A 26,271-nucleotide genomic window follows, 5' to 3' on the forward strand; every position below is an offset into this window, starting at 1 on the left:
CCTATGGTAGGAGCCAAATAGCTTACAACTCCTCTCTGAGAGGCAACACAGCACAAGAAAAACGGTATGGGATTCAATGTGAGGTCTGAATGCCACTCCCCACTGATTCTCTCACCAGCTGTGAGACCTTCAACAAATAGCTTCTCTGAGTTTTACTTTTCTAATCTGCCAAATGGGAAAATAATTCTTTGGCTAATGATTTAATGTAATGCAAATACTTCAAGGGGTGAAATACTATTCCATGAAATATAATGTTTGTTCTTTATGCCTCTCCTAATTTATAAATTAATAAAACTGAACTAGATGAGATCTAAGCTTCCTTTAAATCTAGAATCTGAGGAACTTCTTTTATGATAAATTATATGTTGAAGTTAGCTGAAGTCTAATGTTGTTCATTATGCTGTCCATGCAACTGTGCGAAATATAACAACACTTCCTTAAAGTCCACCTTCTCTTGCTAAAACAAAGGGTAGTTCACCAAAAGAAAACAAAATGGAGGGAAAAATTTTTTTTAAACATGGAGGAAGAAGGACAATGAGTTCTTGCCCGAGCACCTAAAAAATCTGGCAAGGGTAACCAAGAAAATAACTGATCAAAGAAAGGAATAAGTGGCTCTTTTTCCAAACAAATTCAAAACTAAACTTTGAAAACATCAATATCACCTATTAAAAGCCTTTTTCTTATTTCCTAATTTGTTTTGTCACTTCATAGTTTATATGAAAACTTGTCAGAAACATATCAATGCACTTTGTTTTCAGAAGAAATGTGTGGTAGGCAAACTCTAATCTGTCAAACTGAAGGAAGGCCAGTATGGAGACTAAGTGAATAAGGGAGAGAGCAACAGGAGATAAAGTTAGAGAGAAAGGCAGGTGCCAAAAACATATAAATTCAAGTAGGCATAGAAAAAAATTTAAGTTGTATTCCGAGAGGGGTGGAGAACCACTGGAGAGCTTAAACATGGGAGTGACATGATCTGGTTTTACATTTTACATGGTAGCTATGTGGAGCCTGAACTGTGGTGAGGTGAGGGCTGGGGAGACAGGAGAGAAGGCAGAGAGGCCAGAAGAAAGAGTGATAGTGGCTTCAATAAGGATGCTGCAACAAAGGCCATGAACAGTGGTCAGAGTCAGGCTGGATTCTGAAGACAGGACTGATAGGTGGGTAGGATATTTGTAATAAGTAAAAGAAAGACTCCAAAATGACTGGAAGGCTCTGTGACTGAGCAACTGGGTAAACGATGCCAGTTACCAAAATGAACACCAGAGTTTGAGCAGGCTCAGCTTTCAGGGTAATATAAACAGATTATTTTGGATGTGTTAGCTTTATAATGCCAATTAAAGCATTCAAGTGAAGTTTTCTGTTGGATATTTAAATGTAGAAATCAGGGAGAAATGTAAATCTGATAAGAAGCACGAATATAGATGGCATTTAAGTTAAATCCAGCGGACTGAATGAGAAAGTATAAATGGAGAAGAGAAACTTGCCAAGCTCTGAGGCACTCTGGTGCTTATGGCAGAGTTGAGGAAGATCCAGCACAGCTGACTGGGAAGGAAAAACCAGTTACATAGGAACAAAACCAGGAATATATAAGATCCTGAGGTGAAGCAAGTCCTTGAAGCCAACTCAGTCAAACTGAAGAGGTCAAGTTACTCACCAGGGCACACTGCAACTACATGAAGGTGACTTAAATTCTTTTTTTTTTTTAAGTTTTGTTTATTTATTTGAAAGTCAGAGTTACACAGAGAAGGAAAAGCAGAGAAACAGGACTTCCATCTACTGGTTCACTCACCAAGTGGCTGCAACGGCAAGGGCTGCACTGATCCAAAGCCAGGAGCCAGGAGCTTCTTCCAGGTCTCCCACACGGGTGCAGGGGCCCAAGGACTGGGGCCATCTTCTACTGCTTTCCCAGGCCACAGCAGAGAGCTGGATCAGAAGTGGAGCAGCCAGGACTCAAACCGGCGACCATATGGGATGCCAGCACTGCAGGCAGCGGTTTTACCTGCTATGCCACAGTGCCAGCCCCGACTTAAATTTTTAAAATAAGTATACTGGGGCTGGCATTGTGGCACAGAAGGTTAAGCCATCGTCTGCCAGTGGTTTGTGTCCTGGCTGCTCCACTTCTAATACAACTCCCTGTTAATACACCTAGGAAAGCAGCAAAAGATGGTCCACATGCTTGGGTATCTGCTATGCATGAGGGAGATCCAAATGAAGCTCCTGGCTCCTGACTTTGGTCACCAGGCCATTAGTCATTTAGGGAATGAACCAATGGATAGAAGATCTCTCTCTGTCTCTCCCTTTCTCTCTCTGTAACTCTGCCTTTCAAATAAATAAACCAGGCCATAGCAGAGAGCGGGATCGGAAGTGGAGCAGCTGGGACTTGAACCGGCGCCCATATGGGATGCTGGCACTGCAGACCGAGGATGAGCCTACTGTACCACAGTGCTGGCCCCTTAATGATTCAACCGGGTCTTGAACCAGCACCCACATAGGATGCCAACACTTCAGGCCAGGACGTTAACCTGCTGCGCCACAGCGCCGGCCCCAAAGAAAGCCAAGACACTCTGGCAAAAAAAAAAAAAAAAAAAACTAAATGAAAGATCTCTGCTAGTGATCCCAGTGGAAAGAACGGGGCCATCAAAGAAGGAGGTACCTTTCTCTGAAGGGAGGAGAGAACTTCCACTTTGACTATGACCCTCTCTGAATAAGATCAAAGTCGGCGAACTCAAAAGGCTTCCATGGCCTTGGCAACTCATGACTAGAGCCTAGGGAGATTACTGACACCATAAACAACAGTGTCAATTTGTTAAGTCAACAACAGGAGTCACTGTGTACTTACTCCTCATGTGGGATCTGTCCTTAATGTGTTGTCCAATGTGAAGTAATGCTATAACTAGTACTGAGACAGTATTTTACACTTTGTGTTTCTGTGTGAGTGCAAACTGATGAAATCTTTATTTAATATATACTAAATCAATCTTCTGTATATAAAGAGAATTGAAAATGAATCTTGATGTGAATGGAATGGGAGAGGGAGCAGGAGATGGGAGGGGTGCGAGTGGGAGGGAAGTTATGGGGGTAGAAAGCCACTGTAATCCATAAACTGTACTTTGGAAATTTATATTTACTAAACAAAAGTTAAAAAAAATTAAAAAAAAAAACAAATAAATAAACCTTTTTTAAAAAAGTATACTATGTGAATGTAAAATTATAGTTTTTTAAAAAAGCATCTCTCCAATCTCCATTTTAAGGGAAACACATGATTAATTCAAAGAAATTCTTAGGGCCGGTGCTGTGGTGTAGTGGATAAAGTCTCTGCCTGTAGTGCCGGCATCCCATATGGGTACCAGTTTGAGACCCAGCTGCTCCACTTCCGATCCAGCTCTCTGCTACGGCCTGAGAAAGCAGTAGAAGATGGTCCAAGTCCTTGGGCCCCTGTACCCATGTGGGATACCTAAAGAAGCTCCTGGCTCCTGACTTTGGATCAGTGCAGCTCTGGCTGTTGCGGCCAACTGGGGAGTGAAACAGCAGACGGAAGACCTCTCTCTCTCTCTGCCTCTCCTTTTCTCTCTAACTCTGACTTTCAAATAAATAAATCTTTTTAAAAAATTAAAAGAAATTCTAGAAAAACATAGGAATAGAGAACAGGAAAAAATCACTCTAAGAAATCTCATAAAATATTGAATAATATCTATTCATTCTTTTCTTTCTAGAAGTTTGGATTTTCTTTTTAAAATAATAATTATATGAAGGCAATCTTATACCCTGCTTATTTTACTTTCTCATGTTGTTATATATAATGCTTTACAACATTTTAATGACAACATAATAATAATTACCATTTACTTAGTATGGTGAGTCAGACACTATTAGAAATGCTGTATTTAATCTTCATAACAATCCATTAAGCAGTTACTGTTATTATCTCAAATTCATAGATGAAACAGATTAAGTAACTCTCCCAGCGCAAAGTCATTTTGATTTTCTGTGCTCTTAACTATACATTGCCAAGGTAAAATTATTCACTTAATTATCTACTGTTAGAAATTGGGTTATCTACTTTTTCACTATTATAAGTGTCATTGTGGTGAGCATATTTGAACATAAAGATTTTCATAAATATAGAATTAGTGCTCGCTTCAGCAGCACATATACTAAAATGTAGAATCAATTTTTTCCTCAGAATAATTAGAAATAGAATTACTCAGAGGTATTTTTTTAAGACTTCTGATGCCTACTACAAATTCCTTTTCACAATGTTTATCCCAATATATTTAACCACAAAAAGAGTACTTTCAAAATCTGCTTAAATCTAAAACACAAAGCATAGAAAAAGACTACAAGGGGAAGAATTAAGGGCTGTGAAAACACAGTAAGTGGCCACCAGAGGGCAACCATATCACAGCATTAGTGAACAAAACCTCATTTGACATAAAAGGAAAAACTCGTTTTAAACATATTTATATTGCAATTTTAAATCATGTATTTGCACTCCTTCATATTGGATTCCACTTGTACTATATTTCCAAATGTAGAAATCATATATTTCTTTCATCATTAGCTGCTTTTGGAAACCATAAGCATGAACAGGATTTCTTTGCCTTAAATCATCTCCAGAGCAAGGGCAAGGAGGCATTTGCTTGATAGGAGAGAGAGCTGCCTCAGCACTACAAGGAAAACTGAGAGTGAGAGCCAGCAGTGTAGACTGCTTCCTGGTACTGTAGAGACCTAGGGAGCAAGTTAACCTAAGTAAGATGGAGATTTCCTTCTGTTACCCAGTATTGAAACTCATCTTTCCTCTGTATATTTTCCATTCATTTTGTTTCATTTATTCAACAAACATTTGGTGATACTTACCATGTGCTGAGTTCCACATCAGCAATTATGTACACACTGGTAAATAAACTGATATTGTTTCTGCCTTCCTGAAACTTCTTATGTAGTAAATCAGCCTTACCATAGTCACTTACGTGACTCATGACCATGGATAAATATATAAAACTGTGATACGGGCTATGAAAAAAATACAAGTGTATGTGAAAGCATGTAATAAGGGAAGTTTCATTTAGCCTGGAATGTCAGGAAATGCTTTCTAATGAAGTAGCCTTTAATTGAAGACCTGAAGAAAAAGCAAAGGGGACAGAGGTGGGAGAAGCAGGAGAAAGACCAGGTGTGAGAACGCAGGGACAAGGAAACATGGCTTGTTTTAGAAACAGAAGCCAGGGGGATGGGCTTTCAGACAAAAAAGAATAAGAACAGCATGAGACACAACTGGCAGGCAGGCAAGCAGGCAAGGATCAGACCACATAAAAGAAAAAATAACACAATTTCTTCTAAATTACTTTGCTTCACTATAAAGCATTAGAATGAAAAATAAGATTTCAACAGACTTTTCCAGGGTACTTCCAATTTCAAATATCCTGCCATTCTATTCTCATAAAAACATCTGTACTTGTCAGACTAAGATATCCTGATGTTTTTTGTTGGAGTGGCAAGAATTCCCAAGGAATCATCTCTAATCCATACATTTAGGAAAACTGAATATTGAGTTGTCTTTAGTTTTTAATAGTTTGATTAAATTTGCCCAAATGTCATCTTGTTTGTCTTCACACTTGGGGTTTACTGAGCTTTCTGAATCTGTGGGTTGGGGTCTTTCATGAGTTTGGAAAATTCTTGGTCATTATCTCTTCAGATGTTGCTCTGACTCAATACCTCTTTCGTTTCTTTCTCAGTCTTTAATTATATTTGTGTTACACCTTTCGGCTGTTCCCACATGTCTTTCTTGCTCTGTCTTTCCATTACCTCTTCTCTAAATGCTTTCAGTTCACTTCAGGTTTTTTAAATTCATTAATTTATTTGAAAGGTAAAGAGACAGAAAGAGAGGGAGAGGCAGACCAGAGAGGTCTTCCCTCTGCTGCTTCACCCCAAATGCCTACAACAGCTGGAGCTATGCCAAGGAGAAGCCAGAAACCAGAAAATTCAGTCCAGGTCTCCTACATGGATGACAGAGAGCCAAACATTGAGCCATCACCTGCTGTCTCCCAGGGTACACATTAACAGGAAGCTGCAATTGGCATCAGGGCTGTGACTGGAACACAGGCATTCTGATAAGAAATGTGGGTGTCCCAATGACATCCTAACTGCCACACCCATGTTGGCTTCAGTTTTCAATTGTGCTGCAATGGAGTCTATTAACCATGACTTCACTCTGTACAGTGTAAAATCTGCTAATAAACCCAGATGAGTTAAATTTTTCCTCCGTTTCCTTTTCTTTTTTTTTTTTTTTAAGATTATTTATTTATTTGAAGGGCAGAGCGACAGAGAGAGGAGATACAGAGAAAGAGAGATATTTCAGCCACTGGTTCCTGGCCAGGAGCCAGAAACTCCAGCTAGGTGTCCCATATGGGGCCCAAGCACTTGAGCCATCATCCATTGTCTGCTGCTTTCCCGGGTGTACTAGCAGGAAGCTGGATTGCAAGCAGAGCAGCTGGGACTTGAACTGGCACTCTGATATGGGGTACCAGTATTGCAAGTGGCAGTGCCTTTTCCCACTGCACCACAGTGCTGGACCCTCTTCCATTTTCATAAAATACTAATTTTAAAGTCTTGGTATGCTAAACCTAAACCTGGATCATCTATGGTTCTGCTTTCATTGCTTCTTTCTTCTGTTTATTATTTGTCATATTTTCTTGTCTTCCCATTGTATAGCATTTTTGACTGAATGACAGGCATGGTATATAAGAACCAGAGAGAGCTCTTCCTTTCCTCTGTTAGGTAGCTACCATGAGAGGATCACTTCAGTCCAATCAGTAATTGAGGTGGGTTTACGAAGCACTGCAATTTTAGTGTAAGTCAGTTCATCTCTGGTTCATCATTATTTCTTGGTCACAGCCCTCCATGGTTTTTGACTGAGAGCCTAGTGGGCCTGTATCTACACAGCCCTAAAAGCCTGAAATTCAGTACAGGCCTTTGGTTCAACCTAGGTTCCACTCCACGCACCTTCAGAGTTCAGCAACACCTTAAAAGAGAGATGGCTGGGGCTGTGGCATGGTGTGTTAAGCTGCTGCCTGCAGTGCCAGCATCCCATATGGGCTTGGTTCATGTCCAGGATGCTCTACTTTTGATCCAGCTCTCTGCTAATGCACATGGGAAAGCAGTGGAGGATGGCTCAAATCCTTGGACCACTGTACCCACATGGGAGACCCAGAAGCTCCTGGCTCCAGTCTGAACCAGCCCTGGCTTGTTGTGGCAATTTAGGGAGTGAACCAGCAGATGAAAGATTTCTCGGTTTCCCTCTCTCTCTCTCTCTCTCTCTCTCTCTCTCTCTCTCTCTGTAACTCTGACTTTCAAATAAAGGAAGGAAGGAAGGAAGGAAGGAAGGAAGGAAGGAAGGGAGGGAGGGAGGGAGGGAGGGAGAAAAGAGAGTTGTATGGTATAGAAGTTCTCTCTAAAGGAATTTTTGTCTCTTTGGCTCAAAACTGAGAGATTTCTTTCTACTTTTCTGGCCCAGTCCATCTTCTGCATGGTCAACTAAAACCCCATGGGAAAGCTAACCTTATATTTAAGGTTCTTCTACTTTGCAGCTATCATGCAAATCAAAAATAACCGCAAAAAGTTCTCTTTGTATCTTTCTTAAGAAAAAATAATTATTTTGCTTGGGCTAAGTCTGTTCCTTAGCTTTTATTAAGAATCAACAAATTGTGGGGAGCAACTGAGATTAGACTGTTACTGAAATTAAGACTTATTCTATGCATCTGCTCTCCCACAATATGGCGCTGGGAGAGGAGGAAACAGCTTCTACACAGCTGCCTCCAGTTCAACCAATAAACAGCAGGACCTGCTCCTGATTGGAGGAGAGCAGCGTACTCGGCGTGTGGGTAGCAGAGTTGGGATTGGTGGAAGAGGACTATAAAGGAGGAGAGAGACAACATGCACCAGGAACACCTGAGGAACATCTGAGCCGCCCCCGAGAGAGCCGGCTGGCAGTGTGCCGCTCCCCTGTGAAAGTGGGGAAAGTGGCAGGGGGCCCGCCCCTCCACGGAGGTGGAGGGACGGCAGCCAAGCCAGGAAGAACCAGCAGCAAACCCGGGGAGGGCCGAGCAGACAAAAGAACAGCGCAGGGTCCTGTGTCGTTCCTCCACGAAGAGGGGGAGCGACACAAATGTCCCCTGGAAGAAAATGGCTAGTGATCCTCAGTTTACCAGGAAGAGCTCCAGCTTCCCACCATTTCTGGAGTTGTAGTTAACGTAGTTCTCCTTGCTTCCATAGCTATCCAAATAGTATGACTTTAAATTTGTGCATTTTTTTCAAGTGGGTGAAACAGTAGTTTGGCTTGCTGTGATCTATTATATTCTACTGAGAAAAGAAAAGCCCTTACATACTATTGAGGAAGAATACACTGACAGCTGGAAGACTTTACAATGAAAAGTACAGTGGAAAAATTACACAACAAAATGAAGGAAAGCATGTACCTGTGAGGGCATTACAACTGACGGATCGGTTATTGCACTGGCAGGGCAAACAGCCATTCTTCGTGAAATTGTAATATCCATCCTGGCACTGGTCACATGTAGAGCCGGTGACACCCACTTTGCACTGGCAATTCCCAGAACTGCAAACAAAAGCAAAGACAAGGAACAAAAGTAAATTAGTTTGAAAGTTTTATTGCCTAACATTCCAATATAGATGATCTTTTTACAAAGTATTTATTTGAGAGGGAGGAAGAGAGGAGGGCGAGAGGGAGGGACAGAGGAGGCAGGGAGAGACAGAGAGAGAGAAATGCAAACTTTCATTTACTGATTCATTCTTTAAATGTCCACAAAGGCTGGGGCCAGGCCATGGTCAAAAGTGGTAATGCAATCCAGGTCCCCTACATGGGTAGCAGGAACATAATTAATTGAATCATCACTGCTCCCTTCTAATGCCTTAGCAGGAAGCTGGAGTTAGAAGCTAGAGCTGGGAATTACAAATCCAGGCACTCTGAAATGGCATCTTAACCACTAGACTAAACACCAATTCCTCCATTATAGATGACCTTAACATAGCAGAGTTTCAACTAGATTCTAGTTACTAGAAGTATTGAGTGATTTTTACTTTGAATTGTAAGTTGAAAAACTTCATGACTATATAATTTGGCTAACATGGTACTAATACTAATAATTTCGACAATTTAATCTTTTGAATTTGGGTAGTCTAAAACAAATAATAAAAGATTCATTGAGTTCCCAATGCTTAGAAATCTTTGTTTACTAAGCTGTGGGACACAAAACTTGCAGTGAAGTTATTTCATTGCTGGATTATCTTTCAGCTCCATTGACATCTCCCAGTCTGTAGAAAACAAGGAACACCCTCACCCTTCACCCATCCTAGCTTTTGGCTGCAGAATATAAAGACCAAGATCTTGGGGCCGGCGTTGTGGTATAGTGGGTTAAGCTGCTGCCTGTAATGCCGGCATCCCATATAGGCACAGGTTGGAGTCCTGGCTGCTCCACTTCCAATCCAGCTCCCCATTAATACACCTGGGGAAGCAGCGGACAACGGCCCAAGTGTGTGGGCCGCTGTACCCACGTGTGAGACTCAGAGGAAGCTCCTGCTCCTGGCTCAGTGTGGCTCAGCCTAGCTGTTGTGGCCATTTGAGGAATGAGTCATAGGATGGAAGATTCTCTCTCTCTCTCTAACTCTGTCTTTCAAATAAATAAAAATAAATGTTTTTTTCTTTAAAAAAAGATCAAGATCATAATGACTATGTTAGCTACCCATGACAATGCTAGAAGCTTAACAGAATTCTCTTCTTTGGGTCAAATGTATAATTAAACTATAGTTCTGGTAATTAATTAAGATAGAATTCATAATTAAGTAAATATACCTATAGTGGAGATTCCTATTGCTTTCTGGTCTAAATCCATATAAAAGTTCTAGATTCTAGCCCTTCCCAAATAAATACAGATTAAAATTCTAAAGTAAGAAAAATATTTTATTTAATAACCCATCTTTCCTATTTATACTTTTTCTTGGATATCCCTTGTATCAATTATACTATCTCTTTGTAATCTTTAATTTTAAACCTTTGATGTTATTTTCAATTTCTTTCACTCTATACTCCATGGTTGCATGATCATTCATTCATACTCAATAAATCACCAATTTCTGTCAAAATTTCTTTCAAGATACCTCTTGGTATTATTATCTCTCCTATAATCATTTCTATTATAAATGCCTTTTCTTCTGTTTATCTCCAAAAAATCTTTCCTGCTTTCAAGGCTCTTCTTTCTCTAACTGCTTCATAGAGATCTTCTGGCTTCCTAACTTCACATTTTCTGCATCAAACATTTTGATCCTAATTGTGATCTGCTCTGTATTCTTTCATGTTCATAAGTCTTGTTTTTAGGCCGGTGCTGCAGCTCACTTGGCTAATCCTCCGCCTGTGGCGCCGGCACCCCGGGTTCTAGTCCCGACTGGGGTGCTGGATTCTGTCCCAATTACTCCTCTTCCAGTCCAACTCTCTGCTGTGGCCCGGGAGTGCAGTGGAGGATGGCCCAAGTGCTTGGGCCCCTGCAAGGAGGAAGCACCTGGCTCTTGGCTTCAGATTGGCGCAGCGCCAGCTGTAGCAGCCATTTGGAGGGTGAATCAGTGGAAGGAAGACCTTTCTCTCTGTCTCTCTCTCTCACTGTTTAAATCTGCCTGTCAAAAAAAAAAAAAAAAAAAGTCTTGTTTTTATAGTTAGGTTATACAAGGCTTGAAACAAAGGCCATAGTAGGCAGCTTTATTCTCATGCTCAAGACCAAGCACAAGTATAGGAATCATATACTACAATGAATTGTTTCATGTGTTATACCTTACTATGGAAGTTTCCTGAGTCCAGGGACCATATCTTGGTATCCTCAGAGTCAGGCATAATGTCTGGCACTTAATAAATGCTGGATAAGTACTCAATCAATATAAAAACAATTTTAAAATTAAGATTAGGAAAGTTTTAAAAAAGTGAAAGATAACACTAATGACTATTATCAGAAAAGCTAGTGTACTTCTACTTTACATGCTCATTCTGGACCTCAAAATGTTAAATTTCACCATCTGAGTAGATTTTGGTACCATATTGGATGGGAGACAATTTAAGTTAGAACTGCTTATCAAAACAATGTTTTTGGAGATTCAGCTCCTAATTAGTCCCTGTGGGGTTGTTAATTTTAGTTTAAGAGTTCAAGCTAAAATTGTTAACAGTTACACACCTCTGTGCATACCAGCAAAAACAATCCCCTATCACTTCCCTTTACTTCTATTTCTGTAATAAAAATAGAAATTCTAAATTTGAGTGTTATTGGAACTCTGAACTGAATTTTGCAAAATGAAAGTAGAGCAACTTTCAACCATTTGAGTGCTACTTGTAGAATAAAAAACTAAGGATTTTTTTTTTTTTTTTTGACAGGCAGAGTGGACAGTGAGAGAGAGAGAGAGAGAAAGGTCTTCCTTTTACTATTGGTTCACCCTCCAATGGCTGCCGTGGCCGGAGCGCTGCGGCCAGAGCGTCGCACTGATCCGAAGCCAGGAGCCAGGTGCTTCTCCTGGTCTCCCATGCAGGTGCAGGGCCCAGGGACCTGGGCCATCCTCCACTGCACTCCCGGGCCACAGCAGAGAGCTGGCCTGGAAGAGGGGCAACTGGGACAGAATCGGGCGCCCCGACCGGGACTAGAACCCGGTGTGGCTGGCGCCGCTAGGTGGAGGATTAGCCTATTGAGCCCCGGCGCCGGCCAAGGATTATTCTTTTGACTTTGAGATATGCTTCTTTGTTCATCAGTCCCTGGGCTAAATAGTCGGAATTTTGCTCTCTGTCCCAAAAAAATCTATTTTGAGCAGTTAAAGCTGAAATCTACTTCTCTCTCCCACATATCTTGTTTCTCAGTAATATGTCAGGGGATATCAAAAAAGAGTAGAAAAACAGTTCTTCATGGAATATTCTTAGGACTTTCCTCAAATAAAACCAGTCCAGAAAGGAAAGGAGCCTAGGATCATGTAAATAATAATTACCATTTCTCAAACCCTTGTATGCTAAGAAATCACCTATCGGGCCAGCGCCGTGGCTCACTTGGTTAATCTTCCACCTGCAGCACCGGCATCCCATATGGGTGCCGGGTTCTAGTCCCAGTTGCTCCTCTTCCAGTCTTCCTGTTCTCCCATGGGGTGCAGGGCCCAAGCACTTGGGCCATCCTCCACTGCCCTCCCGGGCCACAGCAGAGAGCTGGCCTGGAAGAGGGGCAACCGGAACAGAATCCGGCGCCCCGACCGGGACTAGAACCCGGTGTGCCGGTGCCACAAGGTGGAGGATTAGCCTATTGTGCTGCGGCGCTGGCCTGAATTGAATTGTAGGCACCTAAAGACTGCTAGGAGATAGAAATGGGAGTTCTCTTTCTCTGCCTCTCTTTTCCTCTTTCTCTCTTTCTCTCTGGATATATCTCTCTGTGTCTGTCTGCCTCTCAAATAAAATAATAAAAAATCCAAGATTTTCAGAAATACAAGTTCTAAAATTCTGATGCATAGTTACAGCATAATTAAAAGTTATACTGTTCATAGTGTAGAAGGTGAGCATTTTTTTTAAAAAAATACAATGGAAACTCACACTATCAGCATATCTTTTAAATAACTTTTAAAAAAGAAAAGAAATGCCACACACACACACACACACACACACACAGAGTCTTATACAAGTATACACCAAGATACTTACTGATCTAGCAAAGTAAATCTGCGTTTATCACATATGAAATTCAGGAATATCTTATGACTCAACAAGAAGGAAGCAGTCATTTTAAGTCTATACTGTTAGAAAATTACAAAGGATATAAGATACCTTTTGAAGAATGGCTAATACTTCATTGGCCAATTTCTAAGTCTTTTGAAATATTAGTAGTCAAAACATGCTTTTTCCTCATTCCTCTAAAACATTAGATCATTCAGTATACAAAAGAATAAACAGTTACTTTTAATGATGGTGTCTGCCTAACCCCACCAATTGTAAGAGAAAGGTATTACCTTGGAATACATAAGCACTTAACGACATCTCATAACCATAACATAACCATGTTCCCAAAATAGATACTACTCCTACTTCATAATTCTGCTCTTGGCCCTCAAAATACTGATTTAAACAGGCATCTTTATCCCTGGAAAATCACTCCTTAATTGCTGATTTAAAAAATGTCATCTCCATAAGTTCTGATAAAGCAGATGAACTGAGTCCAGATTGCACTGTTTCACTTTTTCCTGGGTAGATTTTAAAACAACAGGAAAACAGGTTCTCGCCCTCCCTCCCTCCCTTCTTCCCTCTCTCTGTCTCTTTTTAAATATATAGAACAAGTGGGGAAATTTGGTTGTGGGGCTGCACTAGAAGTGCTTTTTCATCATGTTACTCATGGCTGATGGCCAATTTCTGCATGTAGAAGAATTAAATCACTCAGCGAATATAAAGCTTTGCCTGTGTGACTTCTTTTACAGAATAAAGCCTTTACAACACCCTCTTTCATGGTCTTTCCCTGTTAAAGACTGTTGAATACTTTCTGAAGCAAAGGTCAATGATATAAATGCAATAAAACAAAAAAAAAAAATTAAAGGCCTGTTAACAGACCACTTTGCTTACCCATAGATTTGAAATGAAAGAACCTAAAACCCATAGCTTCAAGTTTGCAGATAAGGGAACAGAACTAGAGACTGAATAGAAATCAGAAATCAATACTACTGAGATCAGACAACAAAGAAGTTAAGATCGAATTTGCTCAATTTGTGTCACTTCCAAAAGACATGAGTTGCTATTAAGGTACTATAATGTAGACAGTTATATCAGAAAGAAGAATATTGAATTATTCATAAAGAAAGCATAAGCATTGTGTACACTAAGTTTGACTAAGTATATCATATACTTTTCTTAAAGTATCTCAAATGGGGTTCTTTGGATTTCTTGTGCCATTAATGCTTATAAAATTTACACAGTCATGGATGTGAACAACTATTGCAAGGTTTTAACACTTAAATAAATTATTTCTTAGTGCAAATATAAACAAATAATGTATTTCCTACTATGAATACTTATTAACTTTTCAAAAGAAAATTCAATAATATATCATCTAAAGATACAGTACATACTTACATCAGACAAATGCTAGCCAAGTGTCTTTTTAAAGATTCTGTTCTAAGATGAATGGGTGGAGAATCTTTGGAATTTCCATTATTTTAGAATCACATTGATTAATCAGAAGGGTGGAATTCAAGAAGGGAAGTATCAGCATTTATGAGAAAAAAAACATAGTCTATACGGACAAAGAAACCTCAGTTCATACACCAGCCGTACTGGTGACTAGGTGGCACAAAGCATTTATCTCTTGTATCCTCTGTATGTCCATTAGTACAATGAAGACAGTTCTATCAACCTTTGTAGGGTTACTGTGAGAACGAATACTCAGGGTATGCAACATGGCGTCCGGCACACACTCCTTACTCAGAAACGAAAGCAATTGTTCAGATGATGACAGTGATTCTCGTCTTGATTTTTCTTTCTGAGAACTTTAAGAAGAGGAGTGAATTCCCAGTAGGTAAAGATAAAGAAGACTCTAAATCGTTTTCCTTTAAAACTCTGTTCAAAACCTTTTTTTAAATGATAAGGAATTAAGGGACGATTATTAGTTTGGAGCAAAAGTATGGTGAAGAAAAGAGAGCACATTATGAACACAGAGTTTTCAGAAAGAAAACTTTTTAATTGAGAAGGGAAAGGGTCTACAGAATCCTACATTAGGAGGAATCAAAGCCAGTTAGACCTTAAATGCTTTCACACCAACAGCTAATGATTGAATTTATCGCTAAATTGTCAGATATCATGTATGTTTTTGTTACAAAAAAGTCTCTTCCTGAGACTTACAAGATATAAATTATGTATATTTGTATAATTTTAGACATCATATTATTAACTGCAACTCAAGCACTACAGAACTAAAAAGATATAGCTCTTATTGGGGGACATTAATTCATGTGTGGTCATCCAGGGGCCTTGCTTTTCCTTCTCCCTTATTCTATTTTTTTTTTTTTTTTTTTGACAGGCAGAGTGGACAGTGAGAGAGAGAGACAGATAGAAAGGTCTTCCTTTGCCGTTGGTTCACCCTCCAATGGCCGCTGCGGCCAGCGCGCTGCGGCCGGCGCACCGCGCTGATCCGAAGGCAGGAGCCAGGTGCTTCTCCTGGTCTCCCATGCGGGTGCAGGGCCCAAGCACTTGCGCCATCCTCCACTGCACTCCCAGGCCACAGCAGAGAGCTGGCTTGGAAGAGGGCCAACCAGGACAGAATCCAGTGCCTGGACAGGGACTAGAACCCAGTGTGCTGGCGCCGCAGGTGGAGGATTAGCCTATTGAGCTGTGGCACCAGCCTCTCCCTAATTCTTCAGTCTACATTTTGGCATTGTGACATATACAAAACAAGAATCAAGAAAAAAAGTTATAAATTCATCAATTTTCTTCTTCCCATTCTTTTTTAGTAACTAAAAACAAATTAGTCTGGGAAGAGTTTTAAATTACTGTTAAAGAGGCCAGTGCTGTGGCACAGAGGGTTAACGCCCTGGCCTGAAGTGCCGACATCCCATATGGGCATCAGTTCGAGTCCTGGATGCTCCACTTCCGATCCAGCTCTCTGGTATGGCCTGGGATAGCAGTGGAAGATGGCCCAACTCCTTGTCCCCTGCACCCACGTAGGAGACCTGGAAGAAGCTCCTGGCTCCTGGCTTTGGATCAGCATAGCTCTGGCCATTGTGGCCATCTGGGGAGTGAACCAGTGGATAGAAGACCTCTCTCTCTCTCTTTCTCGCTCTCTCTCTCTGCTTCTCCTCTCTCTATGTAACTCTGACTTTCAAATAAATAAATAAATAAATACATCTTTTAAAAACATTACTGTTAAAACAGAGTCTGAAATCAAGAGAAAATGGTTGATCATAAGCCCTTTCAATATATTTTTAAAAATTCCAAAATGTATCTAGAGAAAGTTTTTCCAATTAGAAAGGTTTTACATGGGAAGATAAACAAAATGAAAAGCTATCAATAATTCTTAATTTCATATTTGGATGGTAGTTTTGTAAAAGTATGGAAAAAACAGCTTCTCCTTTTTTGTTATGAAAAAACTCAATGATTGGACGCTTTGGCAGAAGCCTGTCTGCGCTCAGTGTTGCTCTGTCTCTCTACAGTTACAGAAAAGACCATTATGCAATGACCAAAGCGCCTTTTCTAGAGGAAAAAAAGGAAAGCTTTCTTGTTGGAAACATTGGGCTATTATACTAAACATTCCTTGTATTTTTTAGGGCAAAGAGTCTAAAATATGTTCAGAGAAAATCCATATTCAGACAGAAATTCAAAATACTGAAAAAGAATATTGCCTAAGTACAAAAATATTTCTCACAGCTGAGTTTACCAAAATCAAATTTAAAAGCTATTCAAAAAGTCAAAGTAAAACTTAAAGGCAAAAACAAAACAAAACAAAATGTGTCTCATTTTCAGATGCATAACTTGGGAAGGTTAACAGTACAACTAAGAAAGTTATTCCTCACTTCCTTCACTTTTTTTTAACAGAAGAAATACAGCACTAAGAATTTTCAAGCACACACAATTATTCCATTATTTGATAGAAATTCTGTCATTTTGAAAGGAGGAAATGTAGAGACAAAACAATAGGTCCAGGTATCATCTTATGAAGAAGTTGCATCTCATCTGTGTTAATATTTGCATTTTTATAACTATTATATAAGATTTGCTTAATGAAACTAATTATTAACACCTGATCTGTACACATGCTATGTTCCAAAAATTAACTTGAAGTGCTTAGAACTTATAATTCATTTCTGCACAGAAATAACAGTGTAAGTGGTGACTTAGTTTCCAGATTAGCAAACAAAAATCTGCTTAACATGAAATGCTGGTACTGACAATGTTGAAGACTAAATCCTTTATACAGAACTTCTGAACCCTTTGAGGGGTAGAGTAGTCAGGAGGCAATATTAACATTTATTGAGTTTCTACTATGGGGTTACAAAAAACATAGCACATTTTATATCACAGGAAGTGACCAATGGTAGGCTGGCGTCACGGGTGGTAAAAGAATTCACCAGCACAGAGTGAGCAGGGTTAGATTTACTGCACAGGCTATAAGATAACAACAGTCAGAGGCTAACTGCTACAACACAGACTATAACCCTTAGAGTCTGGGTGTGCTCTTCAATCCAATAGGTGTTCAGGTAATTGCCTGTCTGGGCGGAGCTGGGGGGGTTTGCCCCACCCTTAGCTAGGGACTTTCCCAGTGCCCCACAGTGACCCTCCACAATGCATTACTTAATATAATTTTTGAAGAATTCTATGATGTTCTTAAGTCTCAGCTTCATTACTTTTTAGCAGTTTGAGTATTGAACAAGCTTTCACATTGGAAAAATAAGAATAATCTCTGTTCCAAAATATTGTGATAACTAACTAGAATTATATATATTTGTATTTAAGTGCCTTCCAAATAGTAGGAGCTCTATATATAGTAAAATGTTAATACTTTTAACATCCCCAGTTGGTACCTGCTTCAGTAACATGAACTGACTCAATTTTTTTTAACTTTTATTTAGTAAATATAAATTTCCAAAGTACAGTTTATGGATTACAATGGCTTCCCCCCAATAATTTCCCTCCCACCCGCACCCCTCCCATCTTCCACTCCCTCTCCCATTCCATTCACATCAAGATTCATTTTCAATTATCTTTATATACAGAAGATCGATTTAGTATATATTAAGTAAAGATTTCATCAGTTTGCACCCACACAGAACATAAAGTGTAAAATACTGTTTCAGTACTAGTTATAGCATTAATTCACATTGAACAACACATTAAAGACAGAGATCCTACATGAGGAGTAAGTACACAGTGACTCCTGTTGTTGACTTAACAAATTGACACTGTTGTTTATGGCATCAGTAATCTCCCTAGGCTCTAGTCATGAGTTGCCAAGGCTATGGAAGCCTTTTGAGTTTGCTGACTTCGATCTTATTTAGAAAAGGTCATAGTCAAAGTGGAAGTTCTCTCCTCCCTTCAGAAAAAGGTACCTCCTTCTCTGATGGCCCGTTCTTTCCACTGGGATCTTACTCACAGAGATCTTTCATTTAGTTTTTTTGTTTTGTTTTGTTTTTTTGCCAGAGTGTTTTGGTTTTCCATGCCTAAAATACTCTCATGGGCTCTTCAGCCAGATCTGAATGCCTTCAGGGCTGATTCTGAGGCCAGAGTATTGTTTAGGACATCTGCCATTCTATGAGTCTGCTGTGTATCTCGCTTCCCATGTTGGATTGTTCTCTCCCTTTTTGATTCTATCAGTTAGTATTAGCAGACACTAGTCTTGTTTGTGTGATCCCTTTGACTCTTAGACCTATCAGTATGATCAACTGTGAACTGAAATTGATCACTTGGACTAGTGAGATGGCATTGGTACATGCAATCTTGATGGGATTGTATTGGAATCCCCTGGCACGTTTCTAACGCCACCATTTGGGGCAAGTCTGATTGAGCATGTCCCAAATTGTACATCTCCTCCCTCTCTTATTCCCACTCTTATATTTAACAGGGATCACTTTTCAGTTAAATTTAAAGACCTAAGAATAATTGTGTGTTAATTACAGAGTTCAACCAATAGTATTAACTAGAACAAAAAAAAATACTAAAAGGGATAAAGTGTTAAATTGTACATCAACAGTCAGGACAAGTGCTGATCAAGTCACTGTTTCTCATAGTGGCCATTTCACTTCAACAGGTTTCCTATTTGGTGCTTGGTTAGTTGTCGCTGATCAGGGAGAACATATGATATTTGTCCCTTTGGGACTGGCTTACTTCACTCAGCATGATGTATTCCAGATTCCTCCATTTTGTTGCAAATGACAAGATTTCATTGTTTTTGACTGCTGTATAGTATTCTATAGGGTACATGTCCCATAATTTCTTTATCCAGTCTACTGTTGATGGGCATTTGGGTTGGTTCCAGGTCTTAGCTATTGTGAATTGATTGACTGACTCAATTTTTAAAGTCTCACAGCCAACCTGGAGTCAGAATTAGAACCTAGTAAGCCAGTGTTTAGCCTAGTGGTTAAGACACCCTTGCCCCATATCAGAGTTCCTGAGTTAGATTCCTGACTCCACCTCCCTGCTAATGCAGACCTGGGAAGCACAGGTGATAGACAAGTAATTGGGCTGTTGCCAATGACACAGGAGACCTGGATTGAGCACCTAGCTCCCAGCTTTGGCCTCAGTCCAGCCCCAGCTGCTGTGGACATTTAGGGAGTGAACCAGCAGATGGGAGTGCTCTTTCAAACTGTGTGTGTGTATGTGTGTGTGTGTGTGTGTGTGTATTGTGTCTGCTTCTCAAGTAAAATAAAACAAAACAAAATTTAATTGGCAGAGAAATGAGATAATGCCTCTGTTATGTCTCAACACAATCCTAAAACTTGAGAGCTCTAATTTCCTAGCTATATCTAGCATTATTTGCAAATACTCCTATTTGAGCCAGTTTCCTTGCAAAGTTTTCTCTTTCTTTTCTCTAACAGCTTTATTGATAGTCATCATTTTTAAATTGTGAGATCAGCTATGTGAAACCAAGGATTTTTATGTATTTTTCTATTGTTATATTCCCAATGCCTAGCACAATGTCTGGCACATGATAGGTGCACAATTTTTTTTTAATGTCATGTATTTATTTTCATCTACTTAAAAGATAGAATAACAGAGACAGAGAGATGGAGGGGGGTTGATCTTCCCTCCTTTGGTTCATTTCCCAAATCCCTGCAATAGCCAGTGTTGGGTCAGGCCAAAGCCAGGAGCCCAGAACTTCAGCTGGGTCTCCCATGTGAGTGGCAGGGGCCCAAGCACATGGGGCATAATCTGCTGCCTCTCAGGCTGCATCAGAAGCAGAGTAGCCAGAACTTGAACTAGCACTCTGATATGGGATGCAGGTGTCCCAAGTGGTGGCTTAGCCTGCTGTGTCACAATGCCTGCCCTATGAAGTTTTTTAATGATTATATAATCTGGCTACGAAATCTATGTATATTTTCTTCATGTACTCATGATGACTTCCCAGCACAATATTTGTTTTCATTATAGTTCATTTACCTTTTCCATATACTTAATCTTTTAAAAAAATTTATTTATTTAAGAAATAGACAAAGAGCTCCCAACTGCTGATCCACTCCTCAAATGCCCACAATGGCAAAGGCTGAGCCAGGACAAAGCCAGAAACCAGAAACTCAGTCTAGGTCTCCCACATGACAGAACTTGAATCAGGCACTCCCACAACAGGATGTGGCCATTCCAAGTGGAGATTTAACTGTGCTGACCCAGTGCCCACCCCTGTACCAGAATTTTTGATTCAATAGGTCTGGGGTTTGGTCTGGGAATTTGCATTTCTTTTTTATTTTTAAAGATTTACTTATTTACTTGAAAGTCAGAGAGAGAGAAAGAGAGGTCTTCCATGTTGATTCACTCCCCAGTTGGCCACAATGGCTGGAGCTGCACCAATCCAAAGCCAGGAGCCAGGAGCTTCTCTGGGGTCTCCCACATGGGTGCAGGGGCCCAAGGACTTTCCCAGGCCATAGCAGAGAGCTGGATTGGAAGTGGAGCAGCTGGGACTCGAACTGGCACCCATATGGGAGGCCAGCACTGCAGGTGGAGGATTAACCTACTGTGCCGGGAAATTTGCATTTCTAACTAATTCCTCAGTGATACTGCTAGCGTGGAGACGATAATTGAAGAACCATTGTAGATTAACTAGAAAAAAAAATCACTATACTTACTTCATTCTACTTTTTTATTTTCTGAGCCCTGACTGGTGAAACTGCTTAATTTCCTCCACCTCTAGGCTTAGTGTTGAACACTTAATTTGGTATCAATCCTGACCTAAAAAAAGTATACTTAAGGCAATCAACTTCAGTGTTCTGTTAGCAAGTTCCATTTGCTACTGGTTCCTTTGACCTTAGTCCTTCATATTCTCAATGACTGAATTACACCCTGTCCCTAACAGCTTGATGTCTGGCTCCTGGTCCCAGTTGCCCTATTTCCCACTCCACTGTGTAGGTCCATGATGTCTACTTTCAGACCTTATAAATGTCAAATACCTGCCATTTAAACCCAAACAAGTTAGATGTTCTGACATCTCAAACCATGAACTCAGTTTCCATATTTATAATGTTCTAATTTCTGTCTTTTCCTCTCAAGCGATTCTCTATGTGTACTTAACATTATTTCATGCTGACTTCTATGCAATAATTATTTTCATTATAACCCAAATCTAATTTCTAGATGAGATTAATATCTCCTTGGACTAGTACCTAAGTTGATGACTCACGCTCACCCACACCTATCCCTACTCCTATGTTGAGACATACTGCCATATCTAATCTTGGCCATCTTATTTCAGGATACAGTGGGAACAGCTTCAGAGTCCATGGATCTGAGCTCAAATCTAAGTTCTACCATTTATTAGGTATGCTAGGTTGCTAAGTAATTCAGCCTCTAAGAGAAAGGTGGATGAGCTGTTCTGAGAAGTCAGAGAAGTTATATGTGTAAAGTGTCAAACATAAAGGTTTAATGGTGCCCTTTGCATGTTAATTTTCTTCTGTTCCTCCTGCTGCCTCTCCTGGGTTTTGCAGCTTCTTTAGATGAAACAAAGCTAATATATTATAATGCTATATATATTATATATACTATATTATAATGCTATAAAGCTAATATAATATAATGAAATATAAAAATTTTCCATCAAATATCTATAATATGTTTCACTAGACATTCTATTTAATTGTGAAACCCTTTAACATCGATTCAAGATCAGTAAAAGAAAAGGAATTAAAAGAAATAGTCATAGTGTATGTGTTGGGAATTGGCAAAAGAGAAGGAAGGGATTTTGTTACTGACAATATAAACCATGTTTTCATCACTGCTTCTCTCAACGTGAGAAACTTGCTTATACCCTTCTTGCATAATATTTAGAATGACATTTTTTAAAAGATTTATTTATTTACTTGAAAGTCAGAGCTACACAGAGAGAGAGAAGGAAAGGCAGAGGCAGAGGCAGAGGCAGAGAGAGAGAGAGAGAGAGAGAGGGGTCTTCCATCTGCTGGTTCACTCCCCAGTTGGCCGCAATGGCTGGAGCTGTGCTGATTTGAAGCCAGGAGCCAGGAGCTTCCTCCAGGTCTCCCACGCACCCTAAGGACTTGGGCCATCTTCTATTGCTTTTCCAGGCCATAGCAGAGAGCTGGATCAGAAATGGAGCAGCCGGTCTCGAATATGGGATGCCGGCACTGCAGGTGGCTTTACCCGCTATGCCACAGCATCAGCCCCTAGAATAAAATTTCTTAAACATGATGTTATCCCAGAACCAAATCCATCCAACGTTAAAGACTTTCTCCACAGAAAAATGCACATATTCAGCACTACATTTCATATGCTTCTCCTTCTTTGGCTAAGAACTTCTGAGCTAGAGCATAGAGTCATGGACCAACCCAGCACTGAATACTATGGAAGTTTAATGTAATAGAGCAAGGAACTATTTCCTGTCTGTAACTGGGAAGATAATCATCCTTACCTTGCTCTCAGAGTTGTTGTTAGGATCAAATGAGAAAATGAACAGGAGAAAAGAATTGTAAATAACTTTTCAGTTATTAGTAATTAGCATTTCCTAATTAACCTACTGAATTTGCAAACACAGGAGCAAACTTGAAAAATTCAAATTGTTGAAAAACATGGAATATATCATATCAGAAAATTCATTAAATCTACATAGAAACATAATAATGGAATTCATAATTTTTAGTTAGTCCTGTATCCACTGATTATGAAAATAATCATGGATGAATCAGTAAATGTCTAGAGACTCTTCAAATTCAAATACCTCTCTGGAATTGACAAACAAATTTAAGTAGAAATCATATGTAGGGAAGAAAGAAAGCTGAAAAGGCTCATACTTCTCTTTGCCCTCTAGGAAACATATTTCTTGCTATGAAAAGAAACCATCCAAGATGGAAAAAAAAAAAAATCATGCTGATTTAATTTTCTTTCAAGGGACATAGGAAGACAAGGGCTTCTCTGTGAGAACAAGAGTCTTTCTATTTAAGCCGAAGTCTACTAACATAAGTTTTAGAAGCTCTTCTTTCAAAACTTCAGAAAAAAAGGATATTAAAGCAGGCTATAAATTTGGATGTGTGTCCTAACCACAATGTCATAGATCTAAAATGGCAGGTCGTCATGCCATTCCTTATCTGAATTCCCCTCCTGGACTGAAGGCTCAGAATATCACTAGGACCAACTTTATAGACTAAGACAGGAATACAACCCATATTCCTTCGACTGACTGTTTCAAATAACAATTCTATTAACTTGATTCTGAAATAATATTAGACTTAAAGCAGAATTGTAACTATAGTACAAAGAGTTCTCTTCTACCATTCACCCAACTTTCCCTAGTGTTCAGTTTCTCATATAACCATGATGCATTTACCAAAACTGAGAAATTGACATTTGTATAATACTATAAACCATATACTTTATTCAGATTTCCTAACTATTCTTCTACTGTTTTTCCTGTTCTAAAATATAATCCAAGATATAACTTTACATTAGTCATCATGTCTCCTTAGCCTCTTCCAATCTGACGGTTTTTCAGTCTTTGCTCATCTCTTACAACCTCAAAGATTTTGAAGAGTGGTGGTCAGGTATTTTGTAAAATGTTCTTCATTTGGGCTTGTTTGATGTCTTATCAAAATTAGACTGAGGTTATATATTTTGAGCAAGAATATCACAGAAGGAACACAACTTTCTCATAAAGTCATATTAAGTGATATATGGTATCCACATGACTTATTACCAATAATGTCACCTTGATCACTTAAACGATAATTGTTAATGGTAGGAATCTATCTGAATGACAGCAAAACTTAAAGGATAGTTATCAGGCTTATTTAGAAAATAAGGAGAAGTTCAGCCACTCAATTAACAAACACTGAGTCTTACTAAAGGAGGGATAGTCAAATAATGTTAGTTTGAGACTGCTTCTGCCACTTACTAGTTATCTATTTGGGGACAAATTAATTCTCAATTTCTTCATCTGTAAAATGAGAATAATACCATTTCAAGTAATTATCCTATCCTTAAAAGATAGCATATGTATAAGACTTAGTCTGGGACACAGTAAACATTCAATGTTGATGCTGTTCATTCTAGAGCTGATGATGGTGATAACAATGTTAGTAGCATTTGCCAAGTTGTGTGGTATTTTTCTCTGAAAGGGAAGTCAAACTACAGACTAGAAAATACACTGGTTTAAAAATGCCCTAAAAGTGAGATGCTTAACTAGAGATTAAAATGTGGTTTCTTTCTTTAGCAAGGTTAAGTCTGCAATCGCTTTGTCATTTCAGCAGAGGTAGAAAATAATTTTCTTCACACCATGACTGTGTGAAGAAATCACTAGCTTTATAAGTATAGAATGAATGGGGTCCGTTGTCCTGAGAGAAGAGTTTAATAAGATTCTGTGTCTTGAGTAGCTAAAGAAAGGTGCCTCACCTTTAGGGTAAAGTGAAAAGATTCTGTAAGATGTCATCCATCAGTACTCTTGGGGCTGCCTTGCACACTGGAATGTAGCCGCATGTACAAACTGAAGGAGCTGGTTGTTAAGATCTACAACTTGGAAACCCCAAATTAAAGCACCCTTGAAAAAACTTGGCACTAATGGAGTGAGTTCACCCTTCTTAATAAATCACGGCTGCCTTTGCAAGGATCTGAATCAGCAGAAGCACCATCGTAATAGTGATCATCATCTGTCAGGTGGTTCAAGGACCAGGCTTCGACCCAGCAACTCCATGTAGCTGGGAGAAACAATCAATACTAGTGAACTGATTGGAATCATGTTCCTTTTATACCTAATATCACAGGAGGACTGACCCCCTAACTTATTGGACAATTAGGAATTAGCTGTTGGAGAAAAGATTATCTCAAAAGGAGAGTACTGCACTTTATGCTGCAGGGGCATATGAGGGTCAGAGCAATCAACTAGAAAAATAAAAAAGGTCCAACTATATTGAACCCCATTTGTGAAAAAGGCTGTCAATTAAGTAAGCTTTCAACTTCCCCATACCTATGAAATTTGCTACTGCCAAAGGCCTCCCTACAAAGGTGAACAGCTTTTAAAACTCCCAAAAGGCAAAGGATCCTTGGGTTTTTCTTCTGTAACACAGGAAGGATGTGGATATGGGGACACTCTTTGACAGCAGCAAGGCTTATGAGGAAATACACTCTGGGGGATGCAGTGTGGGGAGCACCTGCTGAAGCTTAGGAAAGAAAGCAGATTCGGTTCCTACAGCCAAGCAGGAACAGTAAGCACAGGGCAAGGGCACACACCTGAGAAGGAAGCCAGGCCTGTGTATTTCCACAAACTGACTTAGAAACACAAAGGACCTTTAGATCTGTAAGCATGAATGCAAAAATCACATTTCTAGAGAACTGTGCACAGAAACACGGCTATCATGGTGCATCACCATTCTCACTACACTCCATTCTCACTCTTAAGACCCTACTTTTGGTCCAAATTCAAAATGTTCGTCCCTTAAGACTTTCTGTGACCTGACCCAGCAAGACTTACCAGATCCAGCTCCTACTCCTACTTCTCTTTCACTTGATGTCCTAAGAAAGGAAATGTTTGAGACTTAACCTTGTTCTGTGGGGCCGGCACTGTGGCATAGTGGGTAAAGCTGCCGCCTGCAGTGCCAGTATCCCATGTGGGTGCTGGTTCGAGACCAAGCTGCTCCACTTCCGATACAGCTCTCTGCTATAGCCTGGGAAAGCAGAAGATGGCCCAAGTCCTTGGGTCCCTGGACCCCCATGGGAGACCCAGAGGAGGTTCCTGGCTTCGGATCGGCGCTCTCTCTCTCTCTCTCTCTCTGCCTCTCCTCTCTCTGTGTAACTCTGACTTTCAAAAAAATAAATAAATCTTTTTATTTTTTTGACAGGCAGAGTTAGAAAGTGAGAGAGAGAGACAGAGAGAAAGGTCTTCCTTTCCGTTGGTTCACCCCCCAAATGGCCAATATGGCCAGCGCGCTGCGCCAATCCGAAGCCAAGAGCCAGGTGCTTCCTCCTGGTTTCCCATGTGGGTGCAGGGCTCAAGCACTTGGGCCATCCTCCACTGCCTTCCTGGGCCACAGCAGAGAGCTGGACTGGAAGAGGAGTAATCAGGACAGAATCCGGCA

The 26,271-nt window shown here is 39.9% G+C and overlaps 1 protein-coding gene across 1 annotated transcript in view; it reads right to left on the bottom strand.

The window, feature by feature from the left end:
* The window catches only part of MEGF9 (multiple EGF like domains 9), a 114,021-nt gene that overhangs the window by 17,559 nt on the left and 70,191 nt on the right, over positions 1–26,271 (bottom strand). Inside the window, exon 3 of the mRNA XM_002720506.5 lies at positions 8,472–8,611. Within this exon, the coding sequence (XP_002720552.1) occupies positions 8,472–8,611 (140 nt within the window). The remainder of the gene's footprint in view (positions 1–8,471; positions 8,612–26,271) is intronic.

Source organism: Oryctolagus cuniculus, chromosome 1 (assembly GCF_964237555.1).
Source record: "Oryctolagus cuniculus chromosome 1, mOryCun1.1, whole genome shotgun sequence".
NCBI classification, from domain to species: Eukaryota; Metazoa; Chordata; class Mammalia; order Lagomorpha; family Leporidae; genus Oryctolagus; species Oryctolagus cuniculus.